The sequence below is a fragment of the Patagioenas fasciata genome, chromosome 1 (assembly GCF_037038585.1).
Source record: "Patagioenas fasciata isolate bPatFas1 chromosome 1, bPatFas1.hap1, whole genome shotgun sequence".
Taxonomy (NCBI): Eukaryota; Metazoa; Chordata; class Aves; order Columbiformes; family Columbidae; genus Patagioenas; species Patagioenas fasciata.
This window is the reverse complement of record NC_092520.1, coordinates 32820662-32837618: the sequence shown is the minus strand read 5'-3', so window position 1 is coordinate 32837618 and position 16957 is coordinate 32820662. Positions and strand designations below refer to the sequence as shown.

The window sequence follows — 16957 nt, the reverse complement described above, 5'->3', positions numbered from 1 at the left end:
AGTTGATGCAGCCTTTCCTACTCACATTTCATGTTGATGGCTTATTCACTTTCTTTTATCAACATACTGGTATATGTTGCAAATATGTGTTGTGTATGAATCCACTGAACAAAATAAGTTAAAATTATCATTAGACTGTGGTTTCGTGATACCAAGTATTTCGGCAGTATATGATCTAGCTTGCTCAGCCTAGTTTGTCCCCTTTTTGTCCCAGTGTACATCAGCTCCATAGTAGTACAGTTACACTGGCAGACCTGCTTGGGGATTTCTGTGTGAGGTGGATTAAGGAATTTATTTACCTTAAAAAAAAATACTGGTGGGTTGTTTATTTGTTTATATAACTTCTATAAACTTTCCTTGGCTTACCACAACAACAAAGTGTACCTGCCCAACACCTGAGGCAAACTGCTGCAGTGCAGAGGAGGAAGAGAGAGCAAGTATTTTGTCGTAACACACTTTGTTGTGCAGAACTGCAGCTCCAGTTGGAGCCCTGCACCTGAATGTTCTGAGTGGCAAAAATCGTGTGGTGGGCCTTCCTCAAGTGGCTTTTGTATTGTAATACTTGCTGGGTCTTGAGGCAGAATGGGACTAGAAGCTGTTCTGTAACTGCGTTCTAGCTATTTTAAGAGATACTTCATCTTTTAAAACTGAGCGGCTTTTCCAGTATGTTATGTTTTCTTGTTGTCTCACTGATATTTGAGCTGCCCTTTGCTTTTCTTTAAGAACACCTGGGTGTTTTTCCAACATCAACAAAGTAGGACTTTGAGCAGCCATTTTGAGAATTCTTTCAAAAAGGTTTCATTCAGAAGTACAATGTAAGAGAATCAAATAGACCATTTCAGTTGGAAGGGACTTATGATGATCATCTGGTCCAACTGCCTGAGAAATTCAGGGCTGACCAAAAGTTAATGCATGTCGTTAAAGGCATTGTCCAAATGCCTCTTTAACATTGACAGGCTTGGGGCATCAGCCACCTCTCTACGAAGCCTGTTCCAGGGTTTGACCATCCTTTTGGGTGCTGAGGTGAAGTGCTGGTTGCTGCTCTGCCTGTAGGTCAGCACCAGGGGAGCTGAAATGTACTTTACCAAGGGATACTATGTCCATTGGTGTCAGAGAACTGACACTGCTCAAACCCTGTGACCCTTTATCAGGACCAGGATGGGAGCAAATGGTAGTTGGACTGGGTCAAAAGCTCATCCCTGGTAAAACCTTTACCTCTCCTTCTGCAGCTTGTCACTGTCCAACCCATGGAACACACTCATCTCTTGATTCTTCAGCTCATGATGATTCTTTGAGGCTTGCTTAAATGTCTTCTTGCCAGAAGAATCATACTTCCTTTAGCCAGTTTGTCCCTGCCTCTGTGCTGTCCTTGTACCAGCAGCAGAGAAATACTGGGGAATGACTAAAAATAATCAGGGATGCAGAAGGGGATTTTCTCTGTTTCAGCATTGAGGCCACATTTGTTAAAGTACAGGCGCATTGATGTGAAATATCTGAGTTGATCTGTTGCTGAAGGTGAAAGGCCTTCTGTCTGTCCTTGAGAGGTTCCCAGTACCTGGCTCATGGCATGGTAGATTGCTTAGAATTGCCAAATGCAGCAGAAGTTAACCTAGGAAAGCCAAAACCGAAAAAAAAGTAGGTTTTCATTTGGTTTCTGAATTGAATTAATTTTCAGGCAGATAATCACCAGAGCCAGCTCAATGGAGAGGGCAAGTCAGAGCAGCAGTGGTAGAATGATGACTTCTAGCAGCTGTGGAACATTCACTTCAGTCCGACTTGAGACCTGTCTTTGGCTCTGTTTCTCTCTTCTCCATCCCCAAAATTTTCTGCTCCTATATTCTTATCCCCCTGTCCTGCTCTGAGTTATTCTGGCAACTTCCTCGCTTTCCTGTTGCTCTACCATTGCTAAATCTGTTTCTCTTCCTCACCTCGTTAGTTTTAGTTTCCTGACACTCTGAGCTTTCCTCTGTTCTTCCTTAGATCTTTTGGCTTTTACGTGGCTTCGGGGAAATTTCATACACAGACTTCTTCTTAGGTCTTGGCCTCCCTCCTTACCCTTTCTTTTCTTTGCTCCCACAATCTAGGCTTAGCAATTCCCATTCCTCCCTCTCTGCCCTTGCCTGTGACTCCTGATCCATAGCTGTATCCCTCACCTGTGCTGATCGTTAATCTCTGTCAGTACCATGACCATACTCACTAAGTTAGTTTTTAATCACCATTCTCCCAAGTCTCTTTCTCCTCCACTTCTTTCACCACGTTTGATGACTTTTCCTTCCCCGGGCTTTAAATGTCATTTTCCCTTCATGAACCAGTCTCTGTCTCTATTTTGTTTCTAGTTGTCCTGCTTAGGCTGCAGTACCATGAACAAATAGTTCTTTCAGGGTGATGCTGGGCTTTGCAATGTTGTTTTTATGCCTTTTAAGTTCTCTGATCCGGTTTATTGAATAGCCCACGCAAACACTTGTGCCAACATAATGGAGAGGAATTGCAATAGAAAGTGTGTATGTTAGCCCTAATGTTGGACAACATGTCACTGGGACCAGTCTCCTTCCTTAAATAGTTTTGGTTTCACTCATGCTTTCCAGGTTACAAAGCTGCTCCCAATTTCTCTCTTCCTCTGTGGTATCGGACTCATCAAACTGGATCTCTGTTTGCTCCTTTCACTCCAAACCCTTTCTCTTACCCATCTGCATTCAGAGCAAATAAAGCTCAGCTTTCACGATACTGGGGCACCAGGTATCTGGAGAAAGCTGTTGTGTGGGTTTTGTCTGGTCTGTAAGTGCTTTTTATCCAGTGGTGTTTCTCATATCAAAATGGAGACTTTTTGATATCAGTCTTTATTCCTATGTATCATTCATCTGTCTCATCTTGAACTTTTTTTACCTTTATAGACTGGGCTGTTGTGTTGAGGTTTTTTTTCTTCCGTAGTGCTGAAATGGATTTCTAAGTCCTCGTTAAAGTCTTTCCCATTAAAATGGAAAACAAAATAAGTGGCAGATCTGCCTGGACGCTTTGTAACTGGTAGACTGTCCTTGTTCTCTGTCTTGTGCTAAAAGAAGAGTAAAAGCTTTGTGAAGCTCACTGGAAGGACTCAATTTCTGCCTGACTTGTGTCAACTAACTATGGAACCATATTTTGTACCAGATTTTATTTTTCACCTTCAAAAGTCATAGTTCTTTAACTGGGTATGTTATTTCCTGGTACCCTCCATTTATGTCATTTTATTGCACCTCATCTTTTCATTTAACTTTTGACTACTCATAAAGCTAACCATGTCTTTTCCCCACCAAAACATGCACCACCCAGGATCTGGGAAGGCCTCTCATCTTGGGACCTTTTCTGGTCTTTGCTTACTTCAGCAGGCTCTGTGTTGCTTGAGCCTGTGAGGCTCTCTGTGTTAAGTGTCTGTTTTGGGGGCATTTGCTGTTACGATCAGTAGCTAAGCTGCTTCTGGACCCAGTGTGTATGCTGCTGTATCCGAATAAGTCTATAAAGAACTGTAGGTGCTGGTGAGGACAGTCCCAGAAACAGCTCTGGTCTGTTAGCAGTGTTAGTGTCTGGATTTTTCCTTTGCTGGGATATCCCCCCACTCCTCTTTGCTCCGGAGGATAAAGGGTTGGCTGGAGCATGAGAGCTGCACCCACTGCCCCAGCCTTCTGACAGCAACGATTCTTTGAAGTCTGAATGCCTAAATCATCCCTTTTTCAGCAGAGTAGTGAAGTCTGCCTGCTGTTCACACTTGGCTGAACTGGGTATAACTGTAATTGTTAAACCATACCTAAAGCAGGCTGGCAATTAAGTTCCACTTATCTGTGGTCTCTGAGTATGTAAAATGATGTGATTCTTCACTAGTAACTTCAAATGCTTTATTTAGGTGGTAGTTTATTTTAAATATACCAGTTTATACCATATGCATTGTAAATCAGTTGTTAGATAAAACAGGGCTTTCTAGTCCTGTTCCAGAAGACACTCATGTAGTAATGGATTAATTTAATTTAGGGGGTTTGTTCACTGAAATATGGTGCTAAAAAAACAACTTCTAGAAGTTTATTTAGATACCTTCTCTAAATGACAGACAGTGCAAAGACTGAATGAACTTAATTTCAGGTAGATATAAGTTTTGGGAATACCAAGGTAGATCATACTGATTTAAGGTGTTTAATAAGTATCGCAGATAACTCTGGGTGTTCAGTTGCAGGACCAGCACTGCCTCCAGGCTATAAAAGCAGCTGTAGCTCAGAAACTTCTGATAGCGATGACAACTTGGAATCTCTTCCTCTACCCAGAGGCACAAATGGAGATTCTGAAGAGGAGACAGAAGGAGATCCACCACCCAAGTGAGTATGTTCTTCGATTACTTGTATATCTACATTGTATTGCAAATGAAATGCGTTTGCATAAATGATGAGAAAGAGACAGTATTATATAAATAAAAAGGTAAACACTGTGTGTAAAACTTGATGACCTGTTCTGCATGTTCTTTGTGGTCAAGAATGTTCAACTGACCTGTTTGACACCCTGTGGTAGAATTAAGTTACTTAGGGCAATCAGATCTCTGTATTTACATGTTTTGTTTTATTTACTTTAGATTTAGTTAAATTACTGCAATTGAAGTAATGAAATCCTTAATGTTTTGCTTGTTTATACTAAGGACAGACACCACTTACCATGTATGTAACTATTTGGTATTTGAGTTTTGCCCTGTTTCTGGTATATGACCTCTCATTGAGGGGTTATAAGAACTGTTTATGGGCATGAATTTATGCATTCAATTAAGTCAACCCTAATGAAAAAACCCAGATTGTTTAGGAAATGACAGGAGTCTGGAGGCAGTCTAATTTGATGGGGTTGAGTACTCACAATTGCTATGTTAAAAACTTGTGTGTTCGTACTATGACTCTTGTATGCGACTTGAAGGGCATTATGCCATCTTAATTAGTGTTAGAGTGATTATTACTCACTTTTTTTCTTGTCTTGTTCAACGGTTTTTCAGTTCAGTAGAGCTGAACTGGGAAAAACACTAGTCAAAATGCAGACAATGTATAAAACTGGAGAAAGAAGTGTGCCGAATTTAAAATCAGTTTGTGACTAGAAAATGGTATTTCAACATTATACTATTCTTCTTTCTACAACAAAAGCATTCTTAATGTTTTTTTTTAAATGTCAGAGCATTTTTGGAGTGAAGCTTATGCTCCACATTTTTTAATCGCTTCAGATTGTTTTGGATCCTTTTGCACCATTTCCATGGTAACAGCGGGATATTTAGTACATAAGACCGTCTGAAATAAGTTTATGTAATTTTTCTCTCTTTAAAATGTAGATAATTGCTATGCATGTCAAACTAATTATTAAGTGAAATCTTTGTGTTGCAGAAAGCCAAAAAATATTCAGGAAGACGATGATGATGATGATGGCTTTTTTGGGCCTGCTCTTCCTCCTGGCTTTAAAAAACAGGATGATTCTCCAGGGAGGTAATTAAAATGGAAGTATATTCAGACACTTTTCCTTAAAACGCAATTATTTTAGGTAAAATATTTTGTGGCACTATTACAGAACACTTCAATTCTGCACCTGAGATTCAGATTATTAGAATTGCTTCCTGCACATTCTGAGAACAGGAACAGCATTCCCTTGAAACAGATCACACGGCCCTCCTAGTCCTGGTTGGAAGGTTTGAAAGGAAAAATGTGAATTGTCTGAGTTATATTTTGAATGTCAAATTTCTTCCATTGCTTATGATAGGTCTCAGATCAGTGCAGAAAAAACAGATTATAGGTACAAGGACTCATAGTTCTGTAGTTCATTCTGGTTTGTGAGGGAATACGGCACTTAGCTTTTGCGTGGTGCAGTACAATGCAGATTATTGTAACTGTCCCTTGCTGATGCACCAAAGACTACTTTTTAGTGTTTCCAGGTAGAAAACTAATCTGAACAGCCTAGGTTTCTAGAAAGCAAGCTGTCATGTTTAAGCAAATAAGCTTTATTTATAGCCTCTATTAGGAAACTTTCCATTTGATTGCATGCAATTATAAATTACTTCCTGAAAAAAGCTATTTATGGATTTTCTATGCAGAACTTAGCCATGTCTCACAGCCTTCTAGTCTTTACATCAATCTTTGCATTTCCTACTGTAATGTGAAATGATAATCCGTAGTGAAATTGGTACTTCCAAGGGGATGCTTATTGATGAAAGGTACAAGAGAGTCCCTTGATCACTGTTATCTTCCTTAGAGCTATATGGAGCTGGTAGATAAAATAAATCAATACCTACCTGTCAGATATGAGTTTTCAGTACTAGGAAAGTGACTCAATCTGTTGTTGAGCTGTGTATGTAGTACACCATCTCGAAGAAAATTTCGGAGTTTTTGGATTGTTGGTTTTTTTAGTTTGTATCAATTTTTATGGTGCTTGGCAGTTGTTAGGAAAGCAAGAATTTATGTAACTAAGGTTATTTGGAAATGTCTTCTTCATCTCTTTGTTTATGCTTAACTGTAATCGACGAACTCTTGTGGGTGTTACGCTCAGTGGGGTCATTTGGTTCTTTGATGGTCCAAAAAGTAACTAATATATTTTCTTTTTCTTACATTTCATTTGCACAATATGTTATTTTAATTATCAAATTTAGAAAGCCACTAAAAATAATGTGATCTCTAATGAAGAAAAAAATGCTTTTAATATCAGCAGACATAGCTTTCTTGTTTTCCTAATGTTTGACGTGAATGCTCCTGTGGTAAAGAGTTACGTCAAAGTGTACGAAGGAAAAGAGAAAGAAATGGCAACTTATAGTTTGAAGGTTAGAGAGATGAACGATAACACAGGTCATCACGCATCCGATAATGTTAGTCTTTTTTATGTTCACCCAACTTTTATTTCTACTTATCAGTTTATTTCCAAAGTAGTGGATAACTTGTGCTGACACTGAGGGCAAGAGCCTGCCAAGTGTCTGTGAGTTGGAGAGATTAAAGCAGCAAAAGGCCCTTGCTAGGTTGTTTGGGTTTTTTTGTTCTAGCTTACCATACAACTGCTCCTGGCATGCACACAGAAAGCAGATTGAGCTGAGCGTGATTCTCTGAAAAGGTAGGAAAGGTGCAATGTGTGGGAAGAGCCTTGTCTGTCTGCCACCCCCGTGCACCCGGCGGTCTCGTCGTGCGGATGTGGAGCTGTGCGGGGTGCACACGCGAGGCTGTTAACTCTCTCCCTGCTGTGTTGCCCCCAGCGATCTGCCAGCTGACAATCTCGCCGTGACCAATGGAAACAAATGCAGGCTATTTGTTTCAACATATGGACATACTGTTTGTTAGCTCTGTGTGGTATACTTGTTCTTTTATAAAAGCTTTTGTTCTGTTGCACCTTTTCCAGAATTGTCCAAGTATAATATTAATGATTAGGAGCAGCTCATGTGGCAATTTGTAGTTTAACACTCGCTTGAATCACTGCAGCATAAAATATGTATATGAGCTGATTTTCTTCAGCTTTGGAGAGGACGTTGCTGTTTATCAATGTTAGACAGAAGTGCAGCACTTGTAAATATTACGGAAGTGTTCACACATCGAGGTAAAGAGCAGAGGTTATCTTAGAAAATTTTAAGTTAAACATCAGAAGAATGCTGAAATGCCCGTCTGCAAACATGCATTGGCAAGGACTCCAAGTCCAACAACTGGAAAGCATTCTTTGCCATATATAAAATCCAATATATGTTAAATGAAAGCTTAATTAATTTGTGGTATGTTTGGGATGTTATTTTGCGTGCATATAGATAGATACTGAAGTTGCCAACAGCAGCAAAATGTGTTTAACAGAGTTTCATTTAGATTCACTTCATCTGTTCAGAGACCCTTTGGACACCCAGGAAACTGTCAAGAGTCATGTTTGCTGTGCACTGCTGAGGAAAGACCCAAGCAACAGGGTTATTTATCTGGGGGGAAAAAAGGCATAGAAATGGAAATAATGGGAGAGATGAATATACAAAACGTTTTTCTGTTTCTTGGAAGAGCCATTGAGCTGTGACAGAAGCAAGGCAGAGTATTAGAGATCTGTTCTTTTTCGCAAGTTGCACAGATATAGCCTACAAAATAGATGTTCTTATGTATTTTGGTAGAAAGCTTTTTTTAATAGTTTGGTTTATCTCTCTTTCCATGCAAAATAAAGGTACTTATATACTAAAATATTATTTTGGCTGTATCTGTGTGGGTTTAAGTTCAATCTCTTTAAATTATATTGGGAAGTTAAAGTCTGATTTTAACAAGAAAACAGTCAGAAGGGAACAAAGGAAAATAAAAATCAGGTGTTTTGCAGCAGCAGCTAGGTGGGAGTGGAACTTCAGATTTAACCCAGACCTCTTGCCTGGGTTTGAAACCTCACTAGTGCCTCTCTCCTGGCCTGAGCGCATGTTTATTATTTGTGTCTGTCTGTCTGTGGTTGACTTTCTGGCAGGACTTTCTGCTTGTTATTTCCCCTCTTCAGATCCTGACAATAATATCACTACAGCAGAGCTGTACTGATTAGATTATGTGGGATGTAGAAAACGACCATAATTAGCATAATTCAATTAATGTTGTGTTACATTTGATTGCCCTAAAGCTCAGAAACTGAAGATCATAATAAACAAAGTCTCTGGTGATACATTGTGAGGATACTGTCACTTGGATATTTCTTCAGGTGATAGTTGTTTGGGTTTTTAATTAGCTTTTATTAGCTTTAAAGAATATGACAGTGGATTATTAAGAGGAACTTGTATACAAAAGTATTTTTGGTACTGCAAGCACAGTTTGTAGTATGCTTCAAACTGTTTTAACCATTAAAAAGAGAATCTTACCTTTCTGTGTTCCTGGAGACAATTGAATTATACTGCTTGCAGAGCTGCTCTGTATAAACAAATCAGTGAAGTTACCTGGGATCACCAAACTTTTCTTCTCCTCTCATGCCCACTCCGAGGGAAAAATAAAGTTAAAATCAGAGCAGTTCACTCGTTCTCTTTATTGAAGGGCAGTGAGACTGTGGTGCAAGGCAAGAATGAACAAAATTGGTTTTGTTGTTAGAGAAAGTGTAGTATGTATGTGATCACCTACCTTTCATTGCTCTTGAAGCTAGAGAAGGAAAAAGTGGATTTTCTTAACTACGTGTTGCAACTTTCCCAGTTTTCTTGCATCCCAGCTGTCTGCAGAGGTCCCCCTAGAAAACAGAGAAAGACTCTTCTTATTCAGTTATTTCTATGGTGTGTGCATAGGGGGCACACTTAGTGTAGGGAGGAAGGAGGATCACGCTTCTCATTTTGTTCCTGGAGCAAATAGTGAAAGGCTGTCATTTAATGGGCTGTTATGTTACTTTGGCTTTTGCCCCCCAACTAAATCCCAATGTTTTCTCTCTTTTTTTTTTTTTTTTTTTTTTTTTTTCCTCCTCAAGGCCCATTATAGGTCCTGCATTACCACCTGGCTTTAGGAAACCTTCTCAGGACACTGGGAACAGTAGATGTTCCATAGGACCATCTGCTTCGTCAGAATTCCATAGCCAGGTTTGTGAAAACAGAAGCCTTTTGTTTTAGTACAAGCTATCTGAAATGCTTAAAGAAGTAGGAGCCTGAAAACATCTACTAGATTTACTTTTCAGCATGACAGTTTAATTTAAGACCAGAAAGTGTCTGGCATATTTTTGCCTGATTCAAAAACTGAAGCATAAATAAGCCTTAAAAAAGAAAAAGGCTGGTCTGGATTGTTGTGATTTTGCTGTTAGACGGATGATGCACTCACTGAACACACGAGATCTAGGCATCTTAAACTGCAGTCACAGTAATTCTTACTAATTTTTTTCCATTCTTTCTTTTGGTGTGACATCCTTCACAAGTGAACATCTTGGCAAGGTTCACATTTTAGACATTAAAGAAGTAGTGCAACCTGCTGGAATGAAAATACTTACCCATAATTCAAGCTTTTGCTCCTTTGCTGATGGGGGAGCAAAATGGCGGAATATTTCACATATCTTCACCTCTTTTATTAGTGGATGTGTTAAATATGTTTATCCAAAAGAATGCAATCAAGAACGATGCTACAGTGTCACTGTTTTTAATGGACAGCAAGATGATACCTGTAACTGGGAGTAAGGCAGAGCAGGATAGTGACACTGACGCAGTTTTTTGGTTTGTGTTTTTAGACTGTTCTTCTCAGGTTAAGTAAGAACTAGGTATAAGTCCTAGCTGCAAAATAATGCAAGTACTACTATAGAAAATTTAGGAATAAACCAGAAGTACAGGGAAGATTCAGCTCCCTGAACATGGGCCTCTAGTATCGTTCTGAGGGATATGAATCGGTGGCAGCGGGCTGGCAGACTGGGAGCAGCACCTCCAAGAAGCTGCATCCTTCTTGAGTGGCACCTCTTAAGCCAGGCAGGATACCCGAAGACATCAAAAATGGTGCTGGATACCAGCGATTAAGCGACTGAATCTCTCTTCTGCTATGATAAACTAAATATTAATTTATTGTGAGTTGTTCTGTTTGTTTCTAAGGTACTTCGATTTTTTTTTTAAATTTAACTCTGAGACTCTATGGGACATGCTAGGAAGGGAGGGAAAAGCTGCTCTGGAACTGCACTTTTTTTTATTAGTAGTTGTGAAGTATATAATTCTCCAGCCTCCTACAGTGAGCGTTGTCATAATCCTTCATGAAGAATGATTGTCTGACATTTTAAGATAGTCATCATCTTAAAACTCCAAATAACGATTAAGCAATTTATCATAATGACAGATCTCTTGAGGCAGGGATGTCAAAACTGGTCTGCTTGTATATTTTACAAACAAAAACGTCTCTTTTCTCCTAAATAGATCTTCTAGCATCAGCTTTGTTACAGCTATTACAGAACTTGGCTTATTTTATTTTTTCTCTTCCTAATAATACTTTGTTTTTTCCTTTTGAATATGACATGTAATTTTTTTGTTTATTTTGTTTTAATTTATTTATTTTGTGTTTTAGTACGTGTGTTCTTGTTCCTTGCCAACTCATCACTTTATATTGATTTTCCCTTCAAACTTGAAGGCAATATGTTTTAATGTTTATTTAATTTCATCTTGTTTGAGGCAGGTGGTAATGGAGTGAATTTAGCTTGAGACTTAATGAGAAAGGAAATGAGATGCTCTTCTTTAATTAAAACTCAGCATGGAATTTTTCTTACATCCTCACCTACTTTACAATACGCTTCATTGTGAAAGTCATATCTTTTTATATCTTATAAATATATAGATATATATTTATATATCTTATATATTTTTTATTTGTTTGTACACAGAAAGAGAGAAGTGTTTTACCACCTTGGTTTCTCAAGATGGTTATTCCTCTTCCCCACCAGCTCATTTAAAAAAATAGAGAGAATGCAGCCACCCCATTCTCTGAAAGTTGAAGCAATATCACAGTAACAGATAATTAATGAAAGCTTGACTATGTAACTGTTTTTGAGAAAAATGATGAGACAAATTGGTGTTGCCACCTTGCATGGATGGTGTTTATAAATGAGCAGCTATTTCTAACCCTCCTCAGTCTTCCAGATCACAGAATCACTGAATAGCTGGGGTTGGAAGGGACCTCTGGAGATCATCCAGTCCAACCCACCTGCTAAAGCAGGTTCCTAAGAGCAGATCACACAGGAATGTGTCCAGGTGGGTTTTGAATATCTCCAGAGAAGGAGGCTCCACAGCCTCTATGGGCAGCCTGTTCCAGTGCTCTGGCACCCTCAAAGTAAAGAAGTTTCTCCTCATATTCAGGTGGAACCTCCTGTGCTTCAGTCTGTGCCCACTGCCCCTCGTCGTGTTGTTGGGCACGGCTGGAAAGAGTCTGGTCCCATCCTCTTGACACCCGCCCTTCAGATCAGTTTCATGCAACGGGTCATACAGCCATTGAATTTGCTGAGCCTCGTCTTGTACCTTGTGTCCCACAGCCATACGTAGCCATGTCTCTTGCTGCCTGAAGCCTGGCTTCACCGCTGTTCGTACCTTTGCTGACTCCTGAAGGCAGATGGGGCCAACTGGCTTGGCCAGCTTGGAGCAGTGTCATTAAAGCACACCAGTTTCTGTATCAAATGGCACACAGAGGAGTGAAGTGACTTATTTCACACCAGCTCCGTTCCCTAGCCCAAATCCCTCTACAGCAGAGGGTTGCTAACTATGAGCAGCGTGAAGTATTAGGCTTGAACTCAATGTAGCAGGACACCTTTCCTGCTCTCCTCCTTTCACTCATTCTCTGCTCCCCATGCTCACATTAGGTGATTCTTCTGGTGAGGTTCTCTACTTCCATCTTGTATTCTGCACTGGATCACCTCTGCCTCAGGCGCCTTATTTTACCTAGAAGACCCCTGATACAGGTTTTCTACTGCTCATCACTTTTGAGCCCTTATCTTCTCTAGTCCTGTCATATCTTGGTTCTAGGATGTCCACCTGGTAACCAAAGTTTGGCATGGCAAAAAAAAGCCATTCCCCCCACCTTCTTTATCCTTCATTTGAAACTTCTTTGCCACCACCTTATATTCTCAGGTAATGCTCTGTGCTTCCTGAGTATCCAGCCTTGTCATCATCCTACTCCCATTGCTTTATCACACATACTTGGGCTGTACCTAAATCTTTTCACTTTCATAGATATCGGGCACCTTAACTTGCTTCAAGGGCACTGTGGTGTCACCATTTTCTGTCTGTTTTAACTTGGAGTGACCTGTGAGCTTTCTCTACAACCCCTGGCATCCACAAAGATTCTTGTTAACATCTAATCCTTTTCAGTTTTTTGAACCATTGTCCAAATAATTGCTTGGAATGTGATGTCAAAGGGGATCGAAGAAGCAAATGACAGAACCAAGAGATGAGACTGGCAGATAATGGACACCCAGGGGTGTAGTACCACGTGTGCCACTGTACCTGAGCTTGCATGTTAATCCTTCTAGCATCCTTACAGAATCTGAGCTCAAGACAGTTCTCCTTGCAATGGAAAATTGCAATCCTTATTAGGGAGATGCATCCAAATGTTGCTGGTGATGGCAAAGCCCAAAGTATCAAAGATGTGCACTTGTGTGTTCCAGATTTACCTCTGGCCACAGAGGCGATGTGGCTGCATGCAGAGCAACGTAAAGTAGCAGGATTCCGCTTATTGCCACTATGTTTACCAGCAGTTTTGCCTCAGACAGGAGGTTGTGCTTTTGGAAACATGTTGATTTAAGTATCCATGTTAAAGTGCAAGAAAGATCTAATCTGGACTATCTGACTGGCAGATGTGTTCTGTTAGGTTTATGTGCTCTTCTAGACAAAACCATCCTAATCCTATGAAGCTGAAGTGTTTCTTGATGGTCTTAGCACTGTGGTAGAGTTAAATGTTGTTTGGTTTGTTTTTTTTTTTTTTGGAAGGTAACAGATGATAGTGAGGAGGAAGACAATCTTATAGGCCCAATGCCTGCAAAAGGACCAGTGGAGTCTGATGTGGCTAAAGAATTTGAACGAAGAGCTCAGAAAATGAAGGAAAAACTTACTTCAGCAGACAATGTAAGTTGAATTTTTAAATTTCTAATACTTCATTGTTGGAGTGTATTTGTGTTTTTCTTTGCCTGTTTCTGTGTAAGCCCAACTGCCATTCTGCTCAGGATGCTTAGTGTTTGCCATTAAGACAAATAAAAACCCATGATTTCTTCTGGAAGCTAAGAGATTGAGACAGCAATTTTTGATTATGCTTTTTTTACTCTTTCCATTCTTTTTCAAAGAATGAACCCAAGCAAGTTACCAGGGAATCATGGATGACGGAACTTCCACCTGAATTGAAAAGCTTTGGATTTGGCCCAAGAACATTCAAGAGAAGAGCCGATGACAAATCAGGTGATAGATCTATTTGGACAGATACTCCAGCTGACAGGGAGAGAAAAGCCAAGGTGAGCATTTATTCATTCATATACACCTGCAGACAGTATGTATGTTGTTGATGTTCTGTGAAAACAAAGATACTCTGAGCTGTTCAATGAAATTTTTTTCCCCAGATTTTTCTTTGTTATCAACACTTAATAATTCAGGCTAAGGCAAAGAAATAATGATTTTAAGTAACATTAATATTCACTTATTCCTTCTCCCTTCTGCAGTACTCAGGTGCTTTGTTTCAGCTCATTGAATTTCCAGTTCCAGTGTGTGTCCATTTTTTTCTGTCACTAAGTTGAGCAAAAAATATCTCGTGGCCTCTATTGCGGCCTTTACACTTCAGATTTAATTAAAGTCAATATTGATTTCCTTGCTTTTCACTTCAGACGTTCTGATTACTATAGCGTGTGATTTGCTTCTACTCATTAGGAAAGAGAAGAGGCAAGAAAGTCAACCAGTAAGGACAATGAAGAAACTGTATTATCTGGGAGAGACAAGAGATTTGTTGAGCAGGTGACTTCATACAATGTAAGTGTAATAGCGAACTACTTCCTCCTCCTGCATTTCCTTTAATTCTACACTCTTCTGGTTTTCATTTCTAGTGCAGCTGGTTTCCATGGTGATGCCACCACAGTCTTCCCTTTTAGTGCCCACTGCAGTCCTACTGCTGTTTAAGTCATTAGAACACTTGCCACTGACTTCAACAAAAGTGGGATTGGGTCCTCGAGCTGAAAACAATGACATAATTGGGGGTTTTGTGCATTGTCTCAGTTTTAGGTGGTGTTTTCCTTAAACCATCCTCAGGTCAGGATATGATTGCTGGAAGTAGGCAGGCTTAATTCAAGTATTAGTTTGCTTCACTGAACTACCAACATCCCAAGAACGAAACAGTAGTAAAAACTTAACTTTTAGTACAAAATATGCATTAACCCAAAAGAAGTTTGATGGGCTAAGCAGATCAGTGCATTAATTACAGTATGTAATTAGTTATGTTAGCTGCTCATTACAACAGCATTAGTAGTTGAAGTTTTCCTCGGTCTCTGCAGAAGCAGATAATTTTCACGGATGGATGTTGATTCCTAGAAATCTGAACTCCAGGTCAAATTCCTTCTCACTTTTTTTGCCTGCCAGCCCTGTCCACACACGGACTGTCACCCGCCTTATAGCTGTTCATTCCCGTTCTTCCCTGATTTATGGTCTGAAGTCTTATGGAAGGCAATTTGGTCTCTCGAGAGTATAATTAACTTGAGAATTGCAGTCTTGGCTTATATTACATGATTGAAGTTTATCTGGCACTTTTAATAATTTATTGGTACTTCATTAAATCACATGTCCATCTTGACTTAGAGGCTTGCAAATCCAGAGCTGTCTTAAATTTCTTCTGCATTGTCTGTTTCTACTGTCATTATGAATATAGTAGAATAATTTTCATGTAAAACTATGGGTTTTGGTCTGGACCATTGCCAGAATACAATAGGCTTTTACTGTTTCAAAGGTTAATAGTGTTCTGTCAAAAAAAAAATTGAAGGCAGCATCTTGCTTAAGAACAGTGTTTCTTGGATTGTTTTGTTAGGGTCTTTAAGATCAACTCTTTTTTGATTTTTAGGTGGTTGGATTTTTCCTTTTAAAGTTTTTTTCCTCTATTCTTTCCTATTTTTTTCTCCACTGACCTTTATCAAGGCTACTTTCATAGAACACAAGCTTTAATTCTTAAGCTTGTTTCTTACAGTTAATTATTTCAGTGCTGATACCATATACATTCTCTGGTGCAATTCTATCAACGCTGACACAGTTACACCATGAATAAATCTTGCCCATTTTCTGTTTTCTATGATAATGATTTCTTACGCTGTGTATTAATAATTATTTCTATGTGTGAAGAAGTAAGTGTTTGCACAGGGAGTGAAGGAAAATGAACCTTTAGAATAAAGATCTTGTGTTCCTAGACATGAAAAAATAGAGCTGCCCATCTTTTGCTCTTTCTGATGAGAGAATTGGTTTGGACTGATCTCTTGGCTGGTTTGTAATGTTTTGAGAGTCTGAAAAATTGACTGCTTAGGGGTACAAATACACTTTACCTGATTAAAGAAGGAGCCACATAGTCTTGTGAGAACTAATCCTGCTCCTGTGTGAAATCTGCGAAAGTTTTATGTTGTATTTAGAATGGATCATGCTCTTTAATAAATAAAACTAAAGCCCTGAACTTGGCAAAACACATGCTCTAGCTCAAACCTGTTACTTTGTCCTGTGGGCTTGCAGCGGATGATTCAAATACTGAAAAGTTAAGAGCGCACATTAAAAACACAGTAGTGCCTGAGGGTAAGATCGAAAGGGTATCTATTAATAATAGATATTAATAATAGCTTGTTCCTGTCCCTAGCAGTGACCAAGACCAGATACTTATGAGAAGTGTGTAAGAAACTGGGCCTGTACTTTGGAATACTGACATGTTGTCTTCATTTGTCTCTGCTAGTAATGGCAGAACAACTTTTATATTTCTTTTGCATTATTTTTTTAATTTATCTCCACTGTCGGTGGAGATTCAACAACATTATAGGTATCTTTAACATCAGTGAGATATTAATGTTTTATTTATTATGAGCAATATTACACATGCTTTCTGCCCTGCGTATGTGAAATTGTGATTCTGTTTTCCAGTTACTAACCCATTTTGCTTTTCTGGAATTTTTAGCCTTCCTAATTCCAATCTCCCCATTTGGATTTTCTGTACTTTGTTGATATTTTGTAATACTGTACTTCCTCTTCCTTCTTCCCATTTTTCCAGGAATCAAGGAGGTCAGAATCTCTCATGGACATCCATCAGAAAAAGCTAAAGAGCAAAACTTCTGAAGAAAAGAACAAACCTCAAGAAAGAAGACCGTTTGATCGAGAGCAGGATCTCAAAGTCAATCGGTTTGACGAAGCACAAAAGAAAGCTCTCTTAAGAAAATCCAGAGATCTGAATAGTAAATTTGAGCACAGTAAAGGCAACATGTTTTTATAACATAAAAGCGTGAAGCTTTTTTGAATACTTAATTTTTTAAGTATTTTTCTGTAAATATTTGTATGCAAAATAAATATCCTGATGTTTAA

General features: G+C 39.1%; 1 protein-coding gene across 1 annotated transcript in view; it reads left to right on the top strand.

Annotated features, from left to right (window-relative positions):
* The window catches only part of GPALPP1 (GPALPP motifs containing 1), a 19067-nt gene extending 2110 nt beyond the window's left edge, over positions 1-16957 (top strand). The window contains exons 2-8 of the mRNA XM_065846250.2: positions 4193-4337; positions 5373-5471; positions 9403-9511; positions 13370-13504; positions 13720-13884; positions 14294-14392; positions 16650-16957. Of these exons, the coding sequence (XP_065702322.2) occupies positions 4193-4337; positions 5373-5471; positions 9403-9511; positions 13370-13504; positions 13720-13884; positions 14294-14392; positions 16650-16868 (971 nt within the window). The 3' untranslated portion in view covers positions 16869-16957. The remainder of the gene's footprint in view (positions 1-4192; positions 4338-5372; positions 5472-9402; positions 9512-13369; positions 13505-13719; positions 13885-14293; positions 14393-16649) is intronic.